The sequence below is a fragment of the Lampetra fluviatilis genome, chromosome 12, assembly GCF_964198595.1.
Source record: "Lampetra fluviatilis chromosome 12, kcLamFluv1.1, whole genome shotgun sequence".
Taxonomy (NCBI): domain Eukaryota; kingdom Metazoa; phylum Chordata; class Hyperoartia; order Petromyzontiformes; family Petromyzontidae; genus Lampetra; species Lampetra fluviatilis.
In genome coordinates, this window is record NC_136286.1 from 8,536,555 (window position 1) to 8,563,736 (window position 27,182).

Consider the following 27,182-nt stretch of genomic DNA (forward strand, 5'->3'; position numbering starts at 1 on the left):
ACGCGTTAACGTTGATCGTACACAGTTTTACTTTTAATTAAAAAAAATTAGAAGTACGTGTAGCAATGTAGCAACACTCGTCGTAGTCATAATGAATAACAATTTCCCCTTTTTGATGAGTTACAGTGCAGTTGTGGTTTAGGGGCAACAGCGTGTGCAGGCATTGAGGTGCTGTGCCATGCACCTGGCGATCCGGGTTCGATTCCCAGTGACAGTTGACGCATCAGTGGGGAGCGAATTTATGAGCAGGTCCTGCCCCCCCCCTCCTCCTCCCCCCGCCATCCCCACTTTAGCACTCTTTTCTGACCAGCTGGGTGAAGTATAGTCAAATAAACCACCACGGCTGACACGACACGGGGGCGGGGTTGGGGGGGTGAGGCCTTTATCCAGAAGTGGGGTCTATTCCATTGGGATATGTTCAGGAGCTAAACGCGAATGGCGATGTCTGCAGGCCCCCACAACAGAGCTTCGGTAAATTTCGATTTAAAGCTTTCGTTAGTGCAGGGATTCATCTTCTTGGTTCTTTCGGTAAAGTCACGTAGAAGGGAAGTAATGAAATAATACAAATACAACATAATAAAATAATTCTCACGACGTTTCGGCCACAACGCAAGCAGCCGTCCTCAGGTGAAGACCAGGTCTGTCGGGGAGACAGCGTCTGAATGACGCTGTCTCCCAGACAGACCTGGTCTTTCAGACGCTGTCTCCCCGACAGACCTGGTCATTCAAACGCTGTCACCCCGACAGACCTGGTTTTCACCTGAGGACAGCTGCTTGCGTTGTGGCCGAAACGTCGTGAGAATTATTTTATTATGTTTTATTTTTATTATTTTATTACTTCCCTTCTACGTGACTTTACCGAAAGAACCAAGAAGAAGAAGAGCTTCGGTAGTTTTGCTCCTCCGTTGAAGGAGCGCAGACTCGGGCGGCTCGCTTCTACGGTCGATGGTTTGGATTTACTTGGCCACAGTCGCACCGCTGTGGCTTGTCTTCAGTTTTCCTCTTTACGAAGGAGATGTGTGCACTTTCGCGGATTATATATCGTGAAAAAAATGCAGTGAAAATGGAGCGCAGCTGTTTGTTTGTAGCTGAATATCCACATTTATTTTTATCCGGATTCACAATGATGTACGGTACCGCGATTTCTCTTTTTTTAATTTGATGCGACTTTTAAAACAAAAGCGGCAACTGGTGAGGGAGGTAAACCGACGCTACTTAAAGATGTAATGTCCTTTGTGTTGGGGTAATGCGAGTCGATAGCCATTGCCGTTTTAAACAAGAGTTTGCTCGCCTTTAAATTTTGCAAGGGACATAAATAAATGCGACGTTGCATCACAGCGACACTCAACGCTCACTGACACAATGCAACGCGCTTGCAGAGTACGCCGCAGTCATTCAGCTGTTTATCACCGAAATTCACTCGCGGCAAAAAGGACGATACATTGAGATGCGTGGGGGAAAAAAAAGCCCTGAATTGTAAAGTCTGATGCTAAGCTTTGATGTGACTTGGGTTGAAAATAAGATGCGTACTTTCGCGTTAATCTGCGTGACATTATGTGCTGAAATAGATTCATATCTCTGTGACATGTTGGCTCGATTTCCTCCTCGTGTTGATTATCGTTTGGTGGTTTTGCCGTATGATGTTGATTTTCTTATCAAGGCTGGATGGTACGTTTAAATTGTAACTTACGTTGGCTTCTGTCTTTTTGTGTGATGTGCCATATTTATCCGAAATAAAAAATTGTCCGTGCATTGGTTTATGGTCAGAGTGATGATCAAAGTCTTCGTGTGAGAATGCATTATCTGCACTTTAATGTCACGTGTTAACCATCTATAAATTGCAGAATATGTCTTGCAGGCTGACGTGATTGAAATGCTGCAATGGGTGGCTAGCCATTCAAACTCTTTCCCAATAGAGTTGAAATATCCTCTAAAGTTATTAAGATTTTGTAACTTCAATTAACAATAAAAAAACTATCAATACTGCACAATCTAATTGAGCAACAGCGTGTCGGTTAAAAGTGTGTCCCCTTTTGAGACTACTGACACGCACCTGTATACACTCCGCATGCGTACCATGTTTGCATAACAAAAATGATATCTGTTGATGTTTAACAAAAAATATGATAATTATTCACCCAGGAAAGTTTCGCTGTGTCCAACGACTCCTTTTCCGAAGGGTCCTACAACATAGGGTTTTTATTTCAAGACATTTTCAGCCAATTCATGGTGATTATTTGATATGTGGGAGGAAACTGGAGCACCCGGAGGAAACCCTACACGTGCGAGGGGGAACACTCTATCCCCGTACTTTTGGTGACGGATGGAGATTAGTTCACACTTGCTGTACCGCCTTCTCCTGGCGGCTCAGGGTATGGCAACATCCACGCCCACAGGAGTTTTCACAACATTTGTGCGGTGATCCACCAATCCTGGATTACAGGCCACAGGCATAGCCACCACCGCACGGCTACAATGAACATCTAACGATGATGATGAACTTAATGAGTGACAGCTCATATCTTTGTTGTCAGAAAATCTGAGATGGTGAACGTTCTCTCCATTTACATTCATGCCTTTGTTTCAACTGGAACAGCCACACTGAGATGGCGTTGAGAAATTAACGAAACCCCTGTCACAGGGCGAGTTGAACAATGTGACGCACTTTCGCCATTCAAGGGAAGGCGTTTTCTCTAAATGATTCACCACCCGTAGCAAACGGTAATGATGGTCATGATTTACAGGGCCTTTTGTCAGCCCACTCCTGGATGAAGGCCCTCCACACGCCACGTCCAGTATACCCGTCAATATACGGCAGAGACATTTCAAACAATTGGCCAACAGCAAAATTACTTAAATTTCGATTTAAAGCTTTCGTGACTGCAGGGATTCATCTTCTTGGTTCTTTCGGTAAAGTCACGTAGAAGGGAAATAATAAAATAAATAACACGAATTATTTTATTCTTTTAGCACGTTTACTTTTTATTATTTTATTATTTCCCTTCTACGTGAATTTACAATTTTATAATGTTAAATTTTTATTATTTTATTATTTCCCTTCTACGTGACTTTACCGAAATAACCAAGAAGAGCGAGGCGTCGTGATAATGCGCTCGCAGAAGGAGCGCGGCGGAGCCTCTGGACCGGCTTGACGTGCGTGCGCCTGCGCCCGCCGGACGCGAAGATTGCTTGTAATTGCAGGAACGTTGTTCAACGTTGAGCGCCGCGCGCGCGTGTGTGCGTGTGCGCGTGTGTGCGCGTGTGTGCGTGTGCGCGTGTGTGCGCGTGTGCGCGTGTGCGCGTGTGCGCGTGTGCGCGTGTGCGCGTGTGTGCGTGTGCGCGTGTGCGCGTGTGTGCGCGTGTGCGCGTGTGCGCGTGTGCGCGTGTGCGCGTGTGCGCGTGTGCGCGTGTGTGCGTGTGCGCGTGTGCGCGTGTGCGCGTGTGTGCGTGGACACGAACGTGGGGCGCCGCGCGTATAAACGCGCGGTCCGTGTACACATACGCGCGTGTGTACGACCGCGGCGCCCCGCGTGTACACGAGTAGTCCTGGATATATAATCAGAAATTGACTACACGTTACATTATACTGTCATTACTGTAATTGCCAGTACCCACAGAAATGATGTTAGTGAGCTGCGCTTATTAAAGTCACTTGTTTAATGGAAGTATTTTGTAATTATAACAAAGAACACGACCTCTTTATTACGAATCCTCCCGCAGAAGTTTTTTTTTTTTACGGTTATTATAAAAAAACATATTAAACTAGAAGCAACTTTTAACAAGCAAAGTGATTAGAGTGAAAGATTAATTTGAATAAAAGAATTTGACTTCAGATACAAATGAGAAAAAAAATATTGAATATGTAAATCGCTTTAACAGCATGGCACATCAGTTTTTAAAAACAGTCTCGTAGCCAAGGGGAACATTTTAAGTGCTCGCATTTGCCTGGTAATTTCAAATTTTCTGCTGGGAAACATGAAAAACGATCCCACGTGCTTGCAGTTGAGAGAGAGAAAAAAAGCCTTTCTTGGTTGACGTTAATTTAAAGTTTAAAGGGCTAATTTGTTTGAACTGGCGTATTTAATTTATAAGAACCTCCGGGCCCATTATATGTTTTAATAACTTCCAAATCACTTGAGTGCGGGGTGGATTGCGCGTAAGATCCTGTTCGTTGCCATTCCCTCCAAAATTCCCGTATCGTCTTCGCGCCGTTTGCTTTTATCGTAATTGCGCTCCCAACGAAAGTTCGCGGACGTTCGTCCGTACGTGCATGTTACGCGTTAAACCGGTCGCGCTCACTGCGGCGCGCGGGCAACGCTGCGCTCGTTGCCTCTCGCGGTGTTATTCACATTCTAAAAAAGACACCGCTGCATGGGGCTATTATGACAGTTGGCCCCTCCGAGTTCAGAGGAAATGTCTCACGGTTTCTGACGTTTGCTTAAAAGGTGTTTAGGCGCCGGCTAATAAGAAGCCGATTTTTGAATTGCGAATGTTTTTTTTCTTCTTCCCTTCCCTGTGCCCAAAGACAAAATTGGCCCCACAAGAATGTGCGAAGGAGGAGAAATACGATGTAAATAAATAACTAAACGTGGGAAGGCATTAAGGGAAGGTTTTGAGGAAGGGGGGGGGGGGTTGAGGGCAAGGAGGGCAGGTGGGGGGGGGGCTGGTCTCCTAACAGGTGGATAATGAGGGTGCAGAGCGAGGGCGGGTATTTTTTTTTCCCCCCGTCACCGCTATTTCGCGGGGAGAGACAGCGGGAGTTCCTTTGCACTCGGCTCCGTTCTCATCATTACGCTCAAGAAACTAATTAATTCGGCTTTGCAGTGGCCCGTAGGAGGGCCCAGGCCTCTCGCTTTGATCCGGTGGCGTAAGAGTCATCTCGTTCGCGCTAATTGGGGTTTGTTGTGCGGCGACAGGAACCGATTCAACACCCCTCCTGCCCCCCCCCCTCCACCGACTTACACCCCCCCGCCTCCCCCTCGGATATGCGCATGGGTGGGGCCCCTCGGTCCATCTGTCTCCGTGAGGTGAACCAAATGTTGCGGTGATGTTTAAAAAAAAAAAATCCATTTTGTCTCGTTGATTTTACCTAACTTTACTTTCAACGTTTTTTCCCCCCTCTCTCCCGTTCCTTGTTTTGCTTGGAATGCCCCCCCCCTCTCCGCCCCCACCTGTCGTCACGTTCGTCGTTGCCCGCCGCTCCGTCGCGAACCGCCGACCCCGGCCCAGAGGGAGCTGCTGCGAGCCGTGGAGACTCTCGATGACTACAAGAAAGGCGTCGCTCGTCTCGGGGTGACGGACAAGCAGGTAGCGCGACCTCGGGTGTCACGTTCGCGCGTGCTCGTGTGCTCGTGCGCGCGGGTTCGCGCAAGAGACGGAGAGGCACGCCGACGCGCGTGCGAGCGTGGGCGGTGCCGCGCCGCGCAGCGGTTCGTGCGCCCCACGCCACGAACCCGGCGACCCCAATTCGATTCCCGCTCACGGACAACACCGGCGACGATTATCTGAACCGGTCCCGGCCCTTCCGTTAGGTTGACTCGGCCTCAAACGAGCAACTGGTGCGATGTGTACAAGTTATCGCCGCCCGGGGGAGACGAAGGCGGCCGGGCGTGGTTCCGGCCACCCACCCCCTTTGTGGGTGCTCGCTAACAGCACTTGTCCCAACAGTCCCACAAGGCTATACGGGGGGGGGGGGGGGGAGATCCTTTGCCTTTGTGCGCCTACCGCTGAAGCAGGTTCCACCGTTGGAACCACGCGAGCGCCACTTGAGATCGAGACAAATCCGTAGCCACATCCGTCGTGCTGCGTTGAGGAACTTCTCAAACTTCTCAACGCAGCGCGTTATTCATCTGGCTCGTTCTCCCCAAACGCATTTTTACTTGCTCGGGTGTTCGCTGATGTGCGTGTGTATTTTGGCGCGCGATGTGAAATATTTCAAAAGGCGCGCGTTTGGTTGGTTTGCGTGAATTAACGGTTAGCGTTCCCGCATAATATGCAATTGTTTACATTGCAATTAGTCGCTGAGTCACTTTACTGTTGCATGTGGTGATACATTCTGAGGGTCCCTGTTCAAATAATCCAATTACGTTATTATTATATGACTTCACAGGAGAAAACATGACAATTGCGGTTTAGGAAATAAATACGGTGATGTCAATGGAATAGTATTCACAAGCCTGCTTTTGTGGTGTTTCTGTACGTTAAATACAGCCATTATTTTCTGTTCGTTCAAAAATGAATTTACAATTAATACCTACCTGGTATATTTCAACAATTATTATCCAATTAACGCTAAATTAGCAGTTTCATTGATTCACTTAATTGGGTCATAAACAAATTGTGTTCATCCTTTCAACACAATACTTTGAAATTGCACCGTGGACTGCTTAATTGGTATGTAAATGAGGCGTTCGCTTGTGTATTGTTTGCATTATACACACACACACTCTCTCAAAATACATTTCTGTTTGAAGATACCTTCTCACTTCTTAATCGTGTATTTAGCTGAATTCGTGATTGATGTAGGGACCATTAAATGAAGGTAGCCCCCAGTTGGTGTTCGAGGTGATGAATTTACATATCGAGCCATCGCATTAATAACGTACTCACAGCTTTCACCGGTGTTGTTCGAAGGTTGCCCTTCATGACAGGTTGTCAGTTGACTTGGTTTCAATGAAATGGCAGCACAAATCTGGCCACTTGGCATGTGTGTGCATAGGTGCACGTGTGTGTGTATATGTGTGTGTGTGTGCGTGTGGGGAGCGGTAGTGTGGTGGTTCGCGCGCTGCGCTACAAACCCGGCGACCCGAGTTCGATTCCCGCTCACGGCCAACACCAGTGACGATTATCTGAACCGGTCGTGGGCTTCTCCTAGGTGGACTCAGCCTTAAATGAGTGTCCTGGTGTGGTGCGTAAACATCGCCACTGGGGAGACAAAGGCGGCCGGGCGTGGTGTTGGCCACCCACCCCCCTCGTGTGCCGTGCCGGCCTTCATAGGTTGCTACTCGCTGTTCTGGCTATCCGGGGGATACTGGTCTTTGTTTTCTCCCTGATATTTCCACATTGACTTGTCGGCTGGTAGCGCTGCATAATTGGGAAATGGGCCAGGAAAAAGGAAAAGGCTGTAAGGTAAATGGATGCTAATAAATCCAATTCATCGCTTCATTGCCACCCCCCCTCCCTCTAATTTAATGGTTTAATTTACACATCTCTCTCCCTCTCTACAGGATCCTGCCAGTAATTGACGCTTAAATTGATTAGTTAATTTACCAATATAGTACTTTACTAATTCGTGCATTTCATTATCATTATCCCTACTTACCAACACGATTCCGGTAAATACGAGTGCAGTTTAAAACATGTATATATATATCTAATATAAAACTGAGGATTGAATAGTTTAAGTGGTTGACATTTTATTGATGACTTTGTTTAGAGATTCACGGAAATCATTCTCGGTGAAAAATCCTGACTATACATTGATTTTAACTAACTATGTTATTATTTAAATTTGACCAGTTAAGGCACACTGAGCTATATAGTTATTTTTCAGAAGCGATCTGGTTACAAATGACAGCTCAACGAAGTAGCTTATCATCACGTGGAAATGTATAGCAGCCAAATGCTCTAAACTCATGATGTTGATTCTAAATGCGGAGAAAAATCCATGCTCCAACGGTGAGAACATGCAAACTCCAAATGTACAGGCGTCAGGGTTGCTGTATACCAGGCGAGCTAGTTAATATCTCGCCACCATAGCAGTTTGCGTGGTTCTACATTTGGTGATGGAAACATACTGTGTGTATTTTTGTTACATCTAAAATGTCGAATCAAAATTTTTCGTTCGCTTGTAGGTTTTGTTCTGGAACACACGTGAGCAATCTCGACAGTGGGAGAGGCTCAAACTCTGGTATCGGCCACTTGTGTCGGAAGCTGACGGTTGACCTTCGACCTAGTCCCATTACCCTTTGACTCCGCGTCGCGAAGGGGGGGTGGCTTGTTAAGGTTTGATGGCATCGACGCTGAGGCCTGGGGGGTCAATGTGAGTGCTTGTTCGATGCCAAAACACTCATTGATGGAATTGACCAAACATCCGAATGAAGCGGGCCCTCCTGAAAAATGTGTGCAGAGACTCGGAGAGAGCCTTTCTTTTGTAAATAACTGGAATCATTAATTGGCATTTCATGTTATTTTCAAAATGAACTCCAACAAGCATTGCTTCAAGAAGAGTACGTCATTTATTAATCAGCGATAATTATGAACAGTAGTGACAACAATTGCAGTAATTTTGGGAAGACTTTCCTTGGTAAATATATTAATGTAATTATTATTGATATTGGTCTGGCCTTTGTGTGACGGATATAGTGCGACCTGGCACACATTTTAGAGGTGCAAGTCTGGACTTGACGATGATAACCCACAGGGCTTTATTTAACATTTTGTCTGACTTCACCCCTAATGTAAGAGTGAAATGTCTTGTCGCATGATGGGGTGGCATGTAAACGTCATGGCATTGTTAAGTTAAATACTCAAATCAAGACCGCTCTGGTTTCATTTTAATAGTTGTTTGACCATATGCTGGTGGCTCAGCGGCTTTTGGTTGGAAGCCTATGAGTTCGAATCCCAGTCGGGGTCGACTCAGCCCATGCTCCATCTCGGTTCAATAAAATAAATACAACTTCAGGAGGAAATCAAGAGCGGTTATCTTTTATAAATACTCTCTTGCCAAAGAAATGTGGATTTCATACCACGAGCTCAGGGCTGTGAAGAGGAGGTGAGCACCACCCCATGTCCAGTTCAGTGGGAAACCACTTGGGCTCTTTTGAAAATAATTATTAGTGGTTGGTGAATGAAAACTCAATTACTATATTTTTCGATTTAAAGCTTTCGTGACTGCAGGGATTCATCTTCTTGGTTCTTTCGGTAAAGTCACGCAGAAGGGAAGCAACAAAACAACAAAAATAAAACATAGTAAAATAAAATAATATAAAATAATATAATAATATAATAAAATAATATAATAATAATTTTATTATGTTTTATTTTTGTTGTTTTGTTGCTTCCCTTCTGCGTGACTTTACCGAAAGAACCAAGAAGATCAATTACTATAATTACTGAGTCTTCATTCACCAAGCCACACTGACCAGCGTGGTGAAGTAATGAGACGGCCGGTGGTGGCTACGCACGCTTCTAATCCAGCACTGTAGACGCGACGGTTGGTGGATCGCACAAATCACGTGAAGCTCCATCTCTGTGTGGACGTCCAGGAGGTGTCATCCCCTTGTCTCGCCAGGAGAATGCAGTACAGCAAAATTGTGGACGCCACCAGTTCCGTCTGTGGGATAGAGTGTTTCCCCCTTGCATGCGTGGGGTTTCTCCCGGTGCTCCGGTTGCCCCCCCCCCCCCCCCCCAACGTGCGAACACTCCTTAATTAGCCAATAGCACCTTACTATGCAGAGGAACATGGAGCTTGGGAAATTGTTGGCACCGTGAGGCTGCATTCCCGCCTGTCTGGTTCCTCGCGCCTCTGAGTCGTCGCCTGTTTTCGACAGTGAGTGAATACTGTGCGTTTCGTTACAAGTTGAAATTTGCATTATTATGACTGACAGCAGTAGAGTCACAAAGTGCTGTAAAAACCAAAACATATTTGACTGTCAATGTTACATTGAATAAAATAAAGAATACTTAGAATAATAATAATATAAAAGCAATCGTTGTTTTTATATTCTATGGTTGTTTCGGTAAAGTCACGTAGATAGAAAGATAAAAAAAATAAAGTGATTAAAAAAATCACGACGTTTCGATCGCAACACAAAGCGGTCCTGATAGAATATGAATTCCTGCAGTCACGAAAGTTTTAAGTCAAAATCGTTGTTTTGTTTTCTGTTTTTGCAGCTCTGGGAAGCGCAGAAAGTCAAGCAGGTACGTAAAACCCACTTTCTCGGTGCGATCCGGACCCTCCCCGTGAAAGCCGTGAGCGCAAACCCGCAGGGGCGGCAGCGGTAGCGGCGGCACGGGCTTCCCAGCGCAAACGCACGCCGAGTTCGTCAGCTCCCCGGTGCTCGGTACAAAGCCTCCCAGACCTGGACTTTGGGGGGGTGGGTGGGGGGGGGGGCAATCCATTTGAACTCGTCCAAGCGATGAAACAAAAACACAAGAACGTCCGCACGTCCGCACGCACGCACGAGGCTGACCGAACCTGAACTTCATTGTCCTCGCCCACAATGCCCTACTCTGTACGCTGACCCCCGAACAGAGACGTTTGAGACGATTAGAGAGTCACTCGGGGATCAGACGTGGAAGCCCCTCGGAGTGCGCGCACAGTTGGTTTAACATTTGCATAATCCACCGAGATCGGCCATCTCCGGGCCCCGCTCGCTCGCTCGCTCGCTCTGCAATGCGGCGGCCGCATTAACATTTTTTGCGCGTTGCAATCAACTCGTCATCGGCTCTCCGCGGAGACTGAGCCTTTGTGCTCTAATCCGAGGGCGAAGCGATTTACGCCCAGGCCACTCGAGTCGCGATATTGTGTGTGATATCGGCTTTGTTTGCCAGAGAGCCCTTTCCTCTTAGACACCCCACCACCCCCCTTTCATTTTTTTTGGTCCTCTTTTTACCTTAAGATTTTGGAACCGGGCGGTGTGCTAATTGTCCGTTGTGGCACTGTGCCAGTGTGTAGTTATTCAAGTGTTCGATCGTTGGAAGTGATACAGCTATATCTCTTGTACGATGATGATGCTAATGGTGATAATGATAATGATGACGGTGGTGATTTTGAAATTAATATATCGTGTCTGTTTGCGATGTTAGGCCGGTAGATTTGCGAAGTGATCTCCGTATCTGGGAGGAAAGCAAGGTGCTAAGAGAAAGCCCCCACATCGTTCAATGTGCTGAATGGATGAGCAAATGTTAACTTACTTGCCCGTTATGCAGGAGATTATGGGTTCGATCCCAACCCTCGTGTGGATTTTTCTCAGGCTCCTCCGGGTTTTCCCTCCATATTTAGAAACTTGCGTTTTCGAGAATTTAGCTGCTATACATTTCTACATGATAAGTCACTTTGCTGAGCTATCATTTGTGGCTAGGTTGCTTCTGGAAATGAGCTATATAGCTCAGTGGGCCTTACCTGGTAAAATAAAAAATTGTTTCATTTTAGTTTATAATTTAAATTTCAGGCCTACTTGCTCTTAGAGACACGCGTTTACTAAAAAATGAATTTTTTTTCAGTTTTCGAAATGAATTACCATCTACAGCGACAAATAGGTGACATTACAGTATAGGTGACTGTGGCTTACAACGTGGCACCCGGCACAGCTCACCATTCTTGGTGGCACATTCACACACATTCACGGGGCATCTTTGACTGTACTTCGCCTGCCCCATGAGTGTGCGCACCGTTTGTGGCAGCCTTCATCCAGCAGTGGATTGACAAGCAGACGTGACGTTTATTCGTAAGAAGTTTCATTTGCAAGCTGTTTAGCGTTAACAGTCGTAACGAACGATAGGAATGTGTGTTGCCATGGAAAATGCGCGTCTGTAACAGTGCCATGAGCGACAGTTCCAGAGTGTGCTCGTTTTGCTATATCCACGAGGACGTCAACTCGGAGGTTGTGTGGCAAAGTTTAAAATCATGATTTTAGACGGAATTTGTTTCGCTAACTTTGCCGTGTCATCATCCTGTGTCCGTTTGACACGAGATGATTTCCGCCGCGCACCATTCGCAAGCGTGGTCCTATTCGACATGTTGTGTTGAATTTAGCGCCTCTAGTGGTTGCTGCAGGGTTTCCACCAACGCGCAAGCACTTAAATCTTACACAGGTCAACAATAAGTCGCTCACACGCACGCGCTCCCAATCGATATGTTTGGAACACTTGGTGTTAATTGATTAATCAATGCATCGTCAGTCACACGCCTAGTGTTCACATGCTATAACCTCGCCGAATCAAAGAAAAAAATTGTCTTAGTTAATTTCTGCCGTGATATAATTCGCGCTTTGAGATCTTGATCACCTTCGTTGGCATTCGGCGCTGTGCTAAGCAATGCCATTAAAACACTAACAAGTGATATTGATGAATCAAAGTTCCTTTTCTAGTACATGGCCCATTTTACTGCCTGTTTGCAGTCAATAGACGAAAGAAATTATAATGTTTTTTTTATGAAAACCCCCACTAGGCCTGGAATGTTCATCATAAGCCAGATGTTGGTGGAGGCCCAGGACACGAGTCAGGATGAGGGCACATGCTCTCTCGTGGCCTAGGGTAGCCAGCACGCACACGCGCAGACACAGACACGCACACGCGCGCACACAGACGCACAGACGCACGCACGAGCACACACAAAGCACATGCAGGTAGTAGGCATGTGCATGCATACATGCACACGCGCGCACACATATGCACGCACACAGACGCACGCACGAGCACACACAAAGCACATGCAGGTTCTAGGCATGTGCATGCATACATGCACACGCGCGCACACATATGCACGCACACAGACGCACGCACGAGCACACACAAAGCACATGTAGGTTCTAGGCACGTGCATGCATACATGCACACGCGCGCACACATATGCACGCACACAGACGCACGCACACAGACGCACGCACGAGCACACACAAAGCACATGCAGGTAGTATGCACGTGCATACATACATGCACACGCGCGCACATGAAAATTCTCGCACACGGGGAATTCGCATGGACGCGGGCACACCCTCGCGCGCATGCACCACAGTCATATGTCGCTGGTGTTGGCCTTGAGCGGAAATCAAAATCGGGTCATCGAGTTCATAACGCAGCGTGCTAACCGCTACACCACCACTCCACACGTACAGACACAGGCACACACGAAGACGCACATGCACTGGCGTACACACTCATCCATAAACGTTGGCCCCGTTCTCCCCTCTGTCCCGAAAGTGCTCTGACGGACAGCTAACGATGCTAATCTGCTGCCTTTGTGAGCCAGTTGGAGCATAGTGTGGAACCAATAATCAAAGCCGCGCTTTGTCAAGTCCAACTGCTTCTTACCCATTCCCAGCAATGTTAAGCCTCAGCACGGTGATTTTCAACCTCTTTGAGAAACCGAAATAACACTGTCAAACACAACCTAGCCGCGATTGCTCATACATTAAGTCAAAACAATTCCGCCACCATTAAGTCGCATTGCTGTGCTGTACTGCAAGATGGGTCACGACTCTGCTGGGTCCGCGACCCGGAAAGTATTTTCGCACCCGGGGTACCCACGTCCAGTGCTGCCTCTCGCTAAGGCTCTGGCTACTCGAGTCGCGTGCCACGTCTACGCCGGTCTACCAGCGGCGAGAAATCGTGCAGTCCTGTAAGGCGCGTAAAAATACACCTGAACGACTGCTGTTTTAACCCAGACTTCTTTCCGAGAGCTTCCCCGCCTTAGCGCAGCCGGGCCTGAGCCCGGCTGCGCTAAGGCGGTGAAGGCGCGGACCCGAGTGGCGGTGAAGGCGCGGACCCGAGTGGCTTTTCTGCCGCTCTGGACGGGCCGCTTGACGTGCCCTTTGAAGCGCTCGCGCGCACAAAATCCCGCTTTGCGCTGCCACCCCGTCCCCTTCTGCCTCGGTCGACTTTCCTTCCGCGGGATGACGTTCGCAGTTTAAAACCCTAACGGTCCCGCGACGGCGTGAAACGCTGCAAATCACCATCGGCTGTTCTTCGTTGGCTCTTAAGCGCAAATCTGCTCCTGGCTGTCGTGGCCCTCGAAAGGTTAATTTGGGCAACAGCTGGTGAGATGGGGAGCGAGAGCGTGGCAGAGTACAAATTGGCCTCGCCCGGAGCTTCACTGCATGAAACCCCCGTCGTCAGGAGGATGTGCAAAGAAGTGGCATGGCGCTAATTACCGTGCTTCCTTTATCTTGGCTGCACATCTCTCACTCCCCATCACTGGCACTCTCCCTCTCTCACTCTCTACCCTCTTGTTGCACTCTCTTTCAGCCTTCCTGTCCTACTCCCCGAGTGTAGGTTCTTGCAGGAAAACATGAAATTGCCGCTGATGATGCTGATTTTCTTTCTCCCCTCCCCCCATACTTTTCTTTGGTGTCTTATCTGGATTTGTTGTGTTCTATTGTGAAACAGTGGCGGGGTGGGGGGGTGGGTAGGATGCGTGCAATGCAATTCCCCGTCCCCCCCACCCCCGTTTAATTTGATGGCACGTGTAAGGAGCGGCACCTCGTCGAAATGTGTCGCTGCGTGGGTGTAGTTTTCTAGCTGGTGACAGCCCCCCGGGTCGCATAATACATCGGTCATAATTCCCGTTGCGCAGCCAAAAGCCTCATTGAGTCTCAATAATATTTTTGTTGTAAGGCGGGTCCTGCTTCATTGGGATGTTCGGCCCTTTCCAGTCGTGAGCTTGTCGGCTTTGAGAAAACCGCAGCGTGGCACAAAAGCCAGAGAAGCCGGGAGAACAAACCATGTGCGTATCGCGAGGGCGCTTCGCTCCCACCTTTTCGCTACAGACAGATTCAATTACCCATCTCCCGAGCCTGGGACAAATGCACAACCGAGTCGTGAGTGGCGACGCGCCCTGCGCCCCAAGCACAGTGCCCGCAGAGGCCAGGAAACCGCGATCGCAGGTGCGGCTCGGACTTCGGCATTTGATTTGTGTGTGTGAAGAGCCCCATGGCGTCGGGTAATGGGAAGTGCCCGTGCCCTAGGTCCTCTACGCCGAGCCGTCTGCTTGCTCAACGCCGTTCTTCGATCGTGCGTGGTGCGCAACATTTCTCTCTCTCTCTCTCCATTCCGCTGAGGCGAAGAATTCGCTCCGATGTTTATTTTTTTTTAACTCAGTCTCGGTCGTTCTCCTCTCCCTCTGTCTGTGCACGCTCTTAATGGCTGTTTCTCTCGCAGGCCATTTTGCACCCTGACACGGGCGAGAAGATTTTCATGCCGTTCCGGATGTCAGGTGAGGCTTTCGCTCGGCGCACTCGGACGCGGTCTTTTCGCACCGTGTCGAATATTTTGCTCGTTAACGAGGGGTTGCTGGGCTGCTCCCTCCACCACAGCACCCTTGCCCCCTCCCCATGCGGACTTCCGTGCCTTGCCTCTCCCGCTTGTCGCTGCACCTCCTTGCTTTCACCTCCAACTCCACGCCGTCTCCACCGCAGCCACCGGCACTCCGACCACCACCACAACTCCACCATCACCGCCGCCACCCACACTGCACACCAATCACCACCACTCCAACCACCACCGTCACCGTCACCACACTCATCATCACCACCGCTGCCCGCCACCCCCACCTGCAACGGCACCACCAACCCCACCACCGCCACCGCTACGAATCAACACCCAGCACCGCCACCCTCGTGGGCCCTCCTCACCCGCTCACCTGGTGTGGCCGTTGGTGGCAATTAACGAGTAGCGGCGTCTGTTAGAGAAGGAATTAAATGCAGAAGTGGGGAAGGGAGGAAGTGAAAAAAAAATTGGAAAGAGCGTGCAAAAGAGAATCACGGCGCAAAAACGTGATCGACTGCATCCAGCAAAGTTTTACAACTGCGCGTATGGCTGGGCAGAGAGAGAGAGAGAGAGCCCTGCTATCAGATTAAGCCAGGCATGAAATATGAAACTCATACCCAACCTCCAGCCCGGGTGCTTTTTTTCCCCCCTTTCCTCTCAGCGCAATGGGATGTATATTTAAAGGACCTTAAAAAAAACCCAGCTTTAATGAGCCAAGCGTCTGTAGATTCATCAGCGACTTTGTTTGCCTGTTACTTAACTAATTGAATTTTGGCGTGGGCGTTGTTTTCAAATAAAAAAAATGGTTTACAAGGTAAGCCCACTGAGGCTATATGACAACCTGCCCACAAATGATAGCTCAACGTAGTGGCTTAGCACGTGGAAATGAATAGCAGCCAAATACTCTAAACGCGTGATGTTGATTCTAAATGTGGAGGGAAAAACCGGAGATCCCGGACAAAAATCCAAGCAAACCACGGGGAGAACGTGCAAGCTTAAAAAATATACGAGCGTCAGGATTCGCGATTGAACCCACGACCTCCCGTATACCAGGCAAGGCAGTTACCATCTCGCCACCGTGGGTGCCCCCCTTTTGCCCGCGCTCATACCGGGGGCTGAGAACTCCGTGGCGTTTGTCTTGTTGAACGGGAGTGGGGGGGGGGAAGGTGGCGTCTTTGACGTGAATAGCGATAAATATCCCGCCCGTCGCCGGGCTCCTTGCCTTCAGCAGCAGCGCCGGCCCCTCTTGAAGATAACGCACAGCTCAATAAATAACCCTTGGGAGGGGTTAATTGATCATTATCGCTATCGGGCAAACACCCTTGAACGTAATTGGCGTTCCATATTTCAACACGTCCAGGAGTGCAAAGAAGGAAAGTCCCTCCGAATTAAGCGATGTCGTTACATTACCCCCGCATTACATTGCCCGGCGCAAACGAACGGAGCTCGCAGTAACACACTCCGGTAATTTATTGCCCGTGCGCGCACATGTTCTTGGGAATAATGCTCGGCTCGGTAATGGCGGAAAGTGTGTGTGTGGGGGGGGGGGGTTTCCCCTCTTTCCCCCCCACCGCCACTTCTCCACCGTGACGCGCCGCGTTTTAGCGACATGCTCGGAGCCACGATCCACGTGTGGGCGGTGGCCACCGCTCGTCAGCCGGCTGCTCGGGCCGGGCCGAGGGTGCGGCGTTGCCGCCATCGCATGGGGGATTCCGTGTGGGATAATTACCGGCGAAATTTGCGGGACAGGTCCGAGCATGCGGCCGAGCGAATGTGTGGCGTTTCCGAGAGGGTGAACCACCGCCGCCCCCCCCACCACCCCCCTCTCCACTGCCCCTCCCCTCACCACGCCATCGCTACCCTCCTGATCGTCTTCATAAGCGCACACAAATCTGAATGCGGTGTTTTATTTTCCGTCTTCTGCAGTTGTCATTTTCGCGTCGTGATACCAAAAATATCCGTTTGCATGCATCTCACGGAGAATGGCCTGCGCGGAAGCGGATATCACAGAGCTTGCTCTGAGATCGCTTCAAGTGGCCTCTGGCCATACAGTAGAGAGTCGTGCTCGTCTCGTGACGGTCAACCCGATCGTTAATTGACAGAGCTCGTATTTTACGCGCAGAAACACATTTTACGTTCGAGTTTTTGGTCATGCAGTCATTTGTGAGAACGCGGTTTAGGCACGGGTGGCTGCTTGCAGTCGAACCCAGGAGCGCAGCGGTGCTCAGCGCTCTGACCTCTGAGCCACGTAGTCACCTCTTAAAATAGTTTAAAAATCATACGTGAATTATACAGCGTTAAAAATTACGTTGCATTTTCTCAAACAAAACGCATTTGCAGAGATTATTGTTTTTTTTAAACAATTTCATCGCAAAGGTGACTTGAGATGGATAAATGGGAACGTAATACAAAGTTAATACGCATCATTCACCTGTCACAATATAATGCTATGGATCTCATCAGATTTCGGAAGCTAAGCAAACTTGAGCCTGGATAGTGCCTGGATGGGCCACTGCCATGCAAAACAGGTCTTACAGGCTCTGAAGGCAACGTGATGGGCGGCAGAGGACAGTGCACCGTTGTACTGCACTTCCATGCGGATATGTTCACCACCTTCACCAAACCGAGCTGAGCTCACAAACATAACGATTACGGCCCACAAAATCCACATGACCAGGTGAGGCCCTCATCCAGCAGTGGACAATGGGCCGCATAGGTGCAGGCACAAGCAGCGTCCGCAAATCAGCTTTCTGGATAACAGCGCACCGGGTCGTGCTGACCACGGTAAAGTGCCACACTCTGCTGCCCCGACCATTTCGATTTTTTTTTCTCCTTTGGCGACGCTGCACAGGTGCCCTTGTGCTGGCACATTGACCGCCCCGCACACATCGCGGTGACTAATCCCCAGTCGTACAACCAATCCGTCAACACCGCCTACCCGTGTCAGCCGTGCGCCACCTGCCTCTGCGTTTCTTCCGCGGCCTTCGTGGGTGGAGTTTATCCACCCCCATTTTTGTGAACCGGCCGCAGTGGCACACGCCATACACGTGATGTATTGAAATAATATTTTCTATCGGGCACCGCGGTTGCGATCTATTGACTCACTATGTCTCTCACCGCTGCCCTGTCTCTCTTCTATGAAGAAGAGCCATTGCCCAAAACATTGCCTAATGGACACTGTTTCTTCTTTAGAACAGTGTTGATTGATGCGTTAACCTGCAAATGAGAAGTACTTAAGTATAACTTATAAAAAAAAACAGACAAAAACCTTTTCCATGAGCCTGAGATTTTACTTACTATGCACTCCCCTTCCCCCTTAATTATATGTTGATATTTAATGCTTTCTGTACCAACGATGTTTAACATCCTGTGTTTACACAGAGACAGTGGAAGGTATTATTATTATTTCTTACACACCCCAAGCTTTGCCAGTAATAAGGCAAGGAGAAGCAGGCCCACAGCAGACATGGCCGAAACACGTTTGCGTCAAGACATGTGGCGCGAATTTCACACCACCTGGGGTGCCTAACGTCTACCTTGTTCGCGCCAGATCTGCTAAAATAACACCATAACAGTCGTTAAATCCAAGGGTAACTTTTGTGGATGTTTAAAGTGGCAAGAGCTGTAATTTAAAGGCCTTGCAAGGGTTTTTATTTTGGAATATATATCTATATCTCCGTAATACCCCTGTGCCGGTCGTTTTCATGGACCGGCTTGTGAGAGGCCTTTTCCCAGGCCTATGAACCTCTTAGTATTCATGCACCCACTGCTTCGTCATCAGCCATGATCTATCCACTGCTCGATGAAGGCCTCCCTCCCAAAGCTGTCACCACGTCCAACAGTCACGTGATGCAACAAGTCTGGCTTTTGCACCTCTTCGCTGTGTTCATCCTCTTGGGTGTGAACGCTGGCCCGTCAAATATCCTCGCGACGTGTCCCTACCCTACAAGTGGTGATATTGTTGTGCTACGATGATTTAAATCGTTCTACATAATGCTCCAGATATATTCGATGAAAACGGTCGTCCACCACAATTTTTTTTTATTCTCAAGATACCACTCGTTTGCAATTTTAAGTATAATACACAGCGAATCATGGCCAAGGGAGGGAGTGATTTGCCAAATGATCATCATAACTAGACTAATGACCCTTGCGATGATATGAACCCAAATTGGAAAAATATACTAATTGGCTGAAGCCATGAAGCAACATCACTCCTTGCTGTGAAACTACTGTAGACCATAATTGTCTAAAACATAGCGGTTTCGTAATTGCCCCTTTGCTATAAATAACGGCACAAAATACCAAATGTATTAATGATTTCAAGGACCGTGTAATTGCCCGTCCTTGTGGATAATCCTTGGCCCTCCTTCGTGGTGTCCTAAGTCTAGACACCGATCTTGTCGCCTTGCTTGCCACCACTTGCAAGGCCTAGCGACCTCTGCCTCCACGTCTAGCCCAAGCTGCGCCATGCTTTCCACTCGCAGTCTGAATGCGCCGGGCGCCTTGACAGCCCATGCTCCTCTGCGTCGACGTAAACCGTTACGCTGGCCTCTTGTGCCTTGCCTCCTGTGTCCTGGCCTTCTCTGTTCTGCCTCCTGTGCCCGGCCTCTTTTGTTCGGCCTCCTCTAGCCAGCCTCTCCTGTGCCTGGCCTCCTCCTTCCGGCCTCTCGTTGTCTAGCCTCTTGTGTCCTGGAGGAATCCGATGAGCTATTAAGCAATTTTTCACAGATGTCCAGTAACGGTGGGTGAGATCATTAAAACAACAAATGATACGAAACACGATGAGAGTGCAAAGTATAAGAGGAGAGGTAAGCAAATCATGAAACGAATATTTGTTTTTATTTTCCCAGGTAAAGCCCACTAAGCTGTTAGCTTATTTTTCAGAAGCGACCTGGCCACAAATGATAGCTCAACGAATTGGCTTATCACGTGGAAATTTATAATGACCAAAAATTCAAAATAATAAAGACATTCCCATGGGCTATGTAAGCCTAAACGATAGCTGATGTCCTTCAACAGTGCCGATCCTATTTTTCAGCCGTTCATGGCAGTAAATAAAATGCGTTCCATTGGTTGGCAGCTGCAAAACGTTGCAAAATTTTTCCTGAACGCACTTTTCCGACTTCAAATCCGAGATGATTTTTCATTCGAATCACATGACTCGGCAGCGAAAATGCTCGACGGGGCCTCTGAAAGCAGCTGTTTCAGCCCATAAAACAGGAGGCCGATTGAGCGCCGGCAATGATTCGATATTGTTTATCACATTTATTAAGCACATGTGCTGGCGCTGCTGGAGAGGGTGGTGTTGCAAGATGTGTTAGATGTTTATTACGTTCGCAGCCATTCACTCAAAAGTAATTTGTTGACATAGAGCGAAGTGCTTATTAAGGCGAATGCATACCTGTCAACCCATACGGTTTACCCGTATTCTTGTGCAGTGAAATTGAGTTTTCAGGTCCATATGGCGTACAGCCGTTTCAATACGGGCGAAAAAATATGTCTATTTGTGTTTCTCCCTAATGATGGGACTTTGCAGGATAAACGTTGAGATGTACAAGGGACGGGTTGACCAATAATGTCCGAATTGGTCTGTAATAAGATAGGCACTGATAAGGGGTTGACAGGCATGCGAATGACAGTGTCTGGTGTGTGTTAAGTACTTTCCTTTGTTGTTTGTGGCCTAAATTAATGGACAAATAAAGGCAAATCAAGAGTTGTTTTGAGCGAATTGGCCAGCAAATGCAAAACCAAATACCGCCCTGTAAATTAACGTTAATTCCGCATGTTTTATGGTTGAAAAAAGAAAAGCTATATTCCCAAGGCAGCGTCACTAATTCTGTATACAAATTAAAATTACTGTAAGTTCAAGGTAAGCAGTGATGTTTATTTAAAAAAAAATGATTGTAACTTCGCTTGAATCAAGGTAGTGAGTGTAGAGCTGAACACATTTCCTTTCCGTTTGAGGCCTTGGACTTAGACTTTATTATTCCAGCTGGTGAGGCACCAGTGAGCAGTGAGCAGCTCTGTTACAAGGACGACCAGAGCTCAAGACTGTCGGCAGTGCTGACAGTTACAGGACATTGCAGTTAACGGGACATCACAGTTACAGGACATTGCTGGGAGGGAACGTGAAAACTAACAAGAGCCAAAAAACATTTATTTTACACGAAACAAGCCTTGCCCGTCAAGTTGTATATAAGTTGGACCGAATTGTGAACTCGTAACAGAATCCACAGCCATCCAAAACCAACGTCTTCATTCTCATTCTTCTCATCTGAGATGCCCAGGTGGTTTTTATGAGTGTAGTATCTGGCTTTCAGTCCTTGCAGCAGTTTTTTTTTTACTGTTGCTTTTCTAACATTGCCATTATTGATTATAAAGTGGTTAACAACCTTTACAAAATCAACAAAAACACTGGGAACCTGATTAAAGAAGTTACATTTTGTTGATTTTGGCTAATAATTCCACGGCATATTTTCCAATATTACGTAACCTGGGATAAAAATAGTACTTTAGAGAAATGTAATTACCACGCATTTCATAAATGCAGTCTTGAACACATTATTATAATTATTATTATACGATGCCTTAATGTGTGTGGCCTTTTTAATATTTTATACAAATTGTAATGATTATTTTGTGTCGTGTTTTCTTATATCGGTTTTTTTTTTGATGAGCGATGACGCGTTTATTACTGGGGAGGGTCCTTGCCAAGAAACACCGTGTGCAAGTTCACCAGCATTTATTCTCAAGACAGAGACGTGTTGGAACCGGTCCAGCGTTTGCTTGTCGTGAACCAATACTGCTGATACGATTGACTTCCCAGTAGGCCGTGTGGCAGATGGTTTGTGTAACAAAAAAAAAACGGTTTACAGAGACAAATATTGGAAGGAGACATTGTTTATTTCGTTAAACAAATGTAGGGTCACTTATGGGTAAATAAAGTCATAGAAGCTTGCTGGCGGAAAGGAGCAATGAGGAATCTCGTTATTACAGTGGCGTGCAATTTGTGGGTCGCAGCCCTTGTGTCTTAATCAGTTAGCCTAATGGGGTGGCATGGCAGGGTGGGCGGGCGGGCGGGCGGCCGTGCGTTCAGGCTGGGGGGTGCTTCTATTTTAGCAATGAAGAACACGCGAAAATAAGGCCAGGCAATTCCGCACTCAAACAGGGAACTGTTTTGTCTGAAATTACCCTAATATAACTTGATGCAACACAAGCTCTTGTTTCTATTTACCACTGTATTCATAACCGCGTGCATGTGGTACCGCTGAAGCCACGGCTCCCATTTCATGGAAAAGCGTAATCCTATCGTCCGTGACCTTCACGGCGGTAATTGTGTTGCTGTATATTCCTATTGACTTGAAAATTGCGTTAAAATGAAATAATTAGCCATCGCCGGGCAGTGTAATAACAGTCGAATGAATCATGTTTAAGAGATTATAATTAAAACCAAAAGCACGTTATAGGAAAAGGCATCTCAGTTTCGTTTAACTGATTTAAAAATATCAGGCCACCAGCGAGCGAGATTAGGGTAGGAAACTCCGAGTCCAGTCCGTTCATTATGAAATTGCCACGAAAGAGAAAGTAATTTAAGAGTAATGCCAGCCTAATTCATGACTTAATGTTTCCCTTCTGCCCGGTGTCTGGCTGTTAATGTGAGGACTATGTGCTCTGTGATTAAAATATAACGAGCAAATTTCTTCTCTCCTCAGGTTACGTACCGTTTGGGACCCCCATAGTGAGTATGTTACATCTCATCCATTTCATCCACACTGCTTCATTTATTACCGCATTTCTTTCAGGATGTAACCTCACACCTGACGTGACTGCCCCGCATTATTGCGTGTGTTATGACCGGGGGTAGTGGGGTTTGCGCCGGCGTTACCGCTCGCAGGAAAAGCATTTTTACGGTGAAGGGGAAAAAAAAAATCTCACAAGATTTGCCGATTGCTTCCTCATGTTATTCACTTCCTAACCATTTCTTTTATAAATGAAATATCCTATTTTCTGTACTTTACAATTTCGCGATAACAATGACCGCGGGAGGATCAGCGGTGCAGCGGGTTAACGAACTGCGCTTTGAACCCAGCGGCCCGAGTTCAGCGGTCTCTGAACTGAACAGGTGCCGGGCCGCCGCATTACCAACCCCGCACTGTGCCAGCACGGCGAAGTAGATAACCCTCACTCACGACCGGTAGAGCATGGGCAGGGCCTTCACCGAGCAGTGGATTGACAAAGGGGCCTTCATCGTTTTCGTGTCCATCGTACCAACGTCGTCAGACCAATGACGGTCGTTTTGGACACTGCTCGGAATACCCGTCGACCTGAGTTTTGATTTCCGGCCACGGCTAACATCGGTCGTGCACGATGATATCTGAACCAGTTTCCGCGCCTATCCCCAATTCGACTCTGCCTTTAACGAGTTCCTTCTACAGTGCGCAAACGTAAGCACTGGAGAGATCAAGGCGACCGTTTCGCGGCCCTCGTACGGTCAGTCACTGTGCGCCAATTGGCATTAACTACAGTTCCACTGTTATAGGTTACGAGCTTGCAAACCATTTCTGCGCGATATTTTAAGACCTCGCCGGAACCGCGAGGGGGTTGGCTGCGGCACGTGGCCTTCACCCGGCAGTGGATAGACACTGACCGATGACGACGTACGCCGATCACGGAACCGTTCGTGAAGGTCCGTTTCACGTTTTACTTCTCCGTCAATGCGACCGCTTGCTCATGCCCCCCAACCACCTTAGAGACACGGCCGCTGTCGTTGAGTTGAGGCGAGTGAGGTCCAGCTGTGTCACCGCCCGCCCAGTGTCTTAAGAGGGGAGGCGAGAGCCACCACCCTCAAGGCGTTTGACGATGCGCCGTACGAGCGATTAAAATACATTTTTGGTTTGCTCGCTGGATTGCGGGTGTGATGATGAAGGCCATTGCATGGACGTTGTTTTTAGTGAGCCGCAGGAAACACTGGGGGACTGGGCGTATAACGAGCATCGATGCCGACGCTCGGGATATTTGCATGTAATCGTGGACGTTCAAATGGATGTTATGTTACAAGTGATGCAAATGATACGGGAGTGAAACGCCAATGTTGCCCCTCGGGTTTAATTTTTACAAACACTGCGCATACGAGACGGAAAAAACAGCAACAATTGAGACACAATCTAAGCGAAAAGGCACAAACTATACTGGAAAAAAATTCAACCCTCCGAATCGTATAAGGACCTTCCAACCTTGAGCACGAGTTTAATCGTAGCGAGGGGTGAGGCGGTGCGTGCCCCGTTACCCCGTAGCCTGTGTGAGGCCGATTGCTACACGCAGCACACATGGCGCTTGCGAAACGTCGCTCGGGCAGCCGCGTATCGGATGCTCAAGCAAAACGGTCGCACCTGCTGGTGCTGCTGCCGCCACAGCTCGGCTGGCGAGAATTGCGGCCGCTCAAGCAAGCGCAGCCCCAACGACCGAACGTCATGCGGAGGGCTTGAAACGCGTTCCTGTTGTCTTTCCCAACGCTACGTCCGGCCACGATCCTATCCAACGCTGGATGGAAGGCCTCCCTCCCCCCAAGGCCGTTTCGCCGTTGCTTGTGGTTTCCTGGGGCTCTGGCGTTGCGAGCCGATTTTGCCGCTCCAGTCTTCCGGGGTGGACGTGCTTCCGGACGTGTTCTCTCCTTTGGCCGTCACTCCGTTGTTTAGTGCAGACCACCGGTCATGGTCCCTTTTATAGCAGTGTGACCTCCCGTACAAACGCAAAAAATTACGGCCCAGAGGCCTATTGGTTTCACTTCCATTGGGCAAGATTAAGGCTGCAGTTCTACCATTGCTTTGTCTCATTGTAAACACTTCCACACATATATATGATCGTCAGTGAACCAAGTAGTTCGCCTCCATGGAGTGTGATCCTGCAGCAGATGGCAAACGCATGAAGTCTACCACCAGTTTCCACGGGGCTCCACACAGTTAGTTTTGTGTGTGAAATTTTAACCCGACCGTGTGGCCGTTTCCACTGAAAATCGAAAATGCCGAGCACACAACTTTCCCCAAACAAGTTGGGGATTGTTCGGCAGTCATTAACACTGACCATGTGTGGTGCTTGGCCCGGGACGTGGGGGGCCTGATTGACGATTAGAAATCGGTCAATACAAACACGCCGCTACAGAGAGCTGCGATGGAGCTGCAGTGCTGTAAAATATTTACTTTAATGGGGCGAATAAGTACGTTTGTTATTACAGATTATGCGGTGATGCCGCTGCTGCGTTGGCAGTGGTGCACAAGCACAATTATCAAATAATAAAACGCTAAGCATGTGTCGACAACACTGCGTGGCGACGTTTCGAGCAATGTCTCATTTTCATAACGCACTTAAATGTGTCATCTGGAATGCTCTTCCGATATTAGGAAGCCAATGGGGAGCGATTCACTTTTAAATCTAGATGGAAAACTCAATTCTTTAGAACTGCTTTTTGTGTTTGGTTTGTTGACCTTCCCCCGCACCTCCGATCTGCACGGTTGGCTAAGTACGGTGCGAAAGAAATTCGACATTCATACTTACATTCATGAATGTGCTGTGTTTTTCACGTTTTATTTTATTGTCTGTTCTCATATTCCATTAAGCCACAAATGCACACACGCACAGATCCAGCTGAACGTGGTTAGTCTGCGTCGTATCGCAGTGGTCTTTGTTTCATGAGAAGGATTTCCTTTGTGAGCCTGGAAAGCCTCGCTGAGACCTCGGTAACCCAGTGAAGAATCGCTCTCCTGGGGGTGGGTCTTCATTATTGATACGTGTTCAGCTCGTGGAGCATCTCAGCATGTGGGAAGTGACCGCGATTCCCAGAGAAGACCTACGCAAGCGAGACGATAGGTCGAGCAGCAACCTCTTCGCCGCACTGCCTCCTACAGGGCAGCAGATGGGTGCCTCGTGCATCGAGTGGTGGGGCACGGCCGTTGGTGATTATTGACGAGTGACATCTGAACCTGGTCCTGGCCTTTGAGTATCTGGTGCGGTGCGTAAACGTCGCCACTCGGGAGATAAAGGCGGACGGACATGGTGCTGGCCACCCACCCGCTCGTGCGCTGTGTCTGCCTTCATAGCTGCTCGCTAACAGAAATTTCCCCATCAGCCTCTGTAGGCTATACGGGGAGGGGGGAAATCTCTGTCTTTTTGTTGCTTCGTGCTTACGGTGGCTTCATCTTTGCCTGATCCACCAACCCGGGCCTCTCCCAACTGTCCGGACTCGGGGGGGAGGCCTGGAGTTTGGCGACGCGCACCTGGCGGATGACCCCGTTGAGACGAGACTCGCTCCAGAATCCTCCGCAGGGACAGGGGCCTGCCAGGTCTCCCCTCCTCCTCCTCCCTCCCTCCCTCCCTCCTTCATTCCTGCCTGCCTGCCTCCTCCTTGGCGGCGGCCTCGCAGGTGCCACGTCTTGCCGCTCGGGGAGTTTTACGATCGCGATGTGAGCGGCCCTGTCAGTGCTGACGGTACACAGCTGCCCGACCGACCGTCGCAACCCGCCCCCCCCGCACTCCCCCTCGCACACCACCCCCCCCTCCACCCCCGCGTGTTGTGCCAATGCGACAGTGCTGCCACTGTCCGCCCTCCGCGAGCTTAGCCACGAGGGCGCACTTGGCCACGAAGCATCTGGTGATCAAAATTAACCCTGCGTGGGGAGGGGGGGTCGAGAAAAAAACGCGTTGAATGCATTGCGTCAATTGGTTTGAAATGTGTCGGCCGTTGAAACCTCGTGAAAATATATACAAAAACAAATACTTGCCTTGGAGTTATTCTCATTACGCTTCACCTATACCCTCATTGCGCTGAGGGACGCATTGCGTCATTGGCATTTACCGTTGTGGACCGATGGGAGGACTGATGGTGAGACGGACAGAGAGGGACGGACGAAGGGTGAGGAGGAGGGGGGGGGCACGGATCGAGCTGCCTGTCGGCGTGGGTGCCGCGCTCTCCTGTGCCGCCGTGGGTGACACAATCCAGACGCAGAGAGTCGGAGGAAGATCCTTGCCATGGGGCGGATAGAGCGCATTACTCACGCGCAGGGGATGGATGACTTAGCGCGAGCGCGGGGATTCCTTCGGGCCTGCGGCGTGGCCTCCGGGCCCCCCCCCCGTTACTCATGCCGAGTTTGATAACGGAACCGGCGGATGGACGCGTGCGCTTGCGCGGAATGCAACCC

General features: G+C 48.7%; 1 protein-coding gene across 2 annotated transcripts in view; it reads left to right on the forward strand.

The window, feature by feature from the left end:
• Positions 1–27,182, forward strand: part of SFXN5 (sideroflexin 5) — a 130,758-nt gene that overhangs the window by 19,762 nt on the left and 83,814 nt on the right. The window contains exons 3-6 of one of the 2 annotated variants that reach the window (XM_078861577.1): positions 5,230–5,307; positions 9,895–9,921; positions 14,881–14,935; positions 22,704–22,729. In XM_078861577.1, coding sequence (XP_078717703.1) covers positions 5,230–5,307; positions 9,895–9,921; positions 14,881–14,935; positions 22,704–22,729 — 186 coding nt within the window. The remainder of the gene's footprint in view (positions 1–5,229; positions 5,308–9,894; positions 9,922–14,880; positions 14,936–22,703; positions 22,730–27,182) is intronic. The other variant, XM_078861578.1, reaches the window with a different exon arrangement.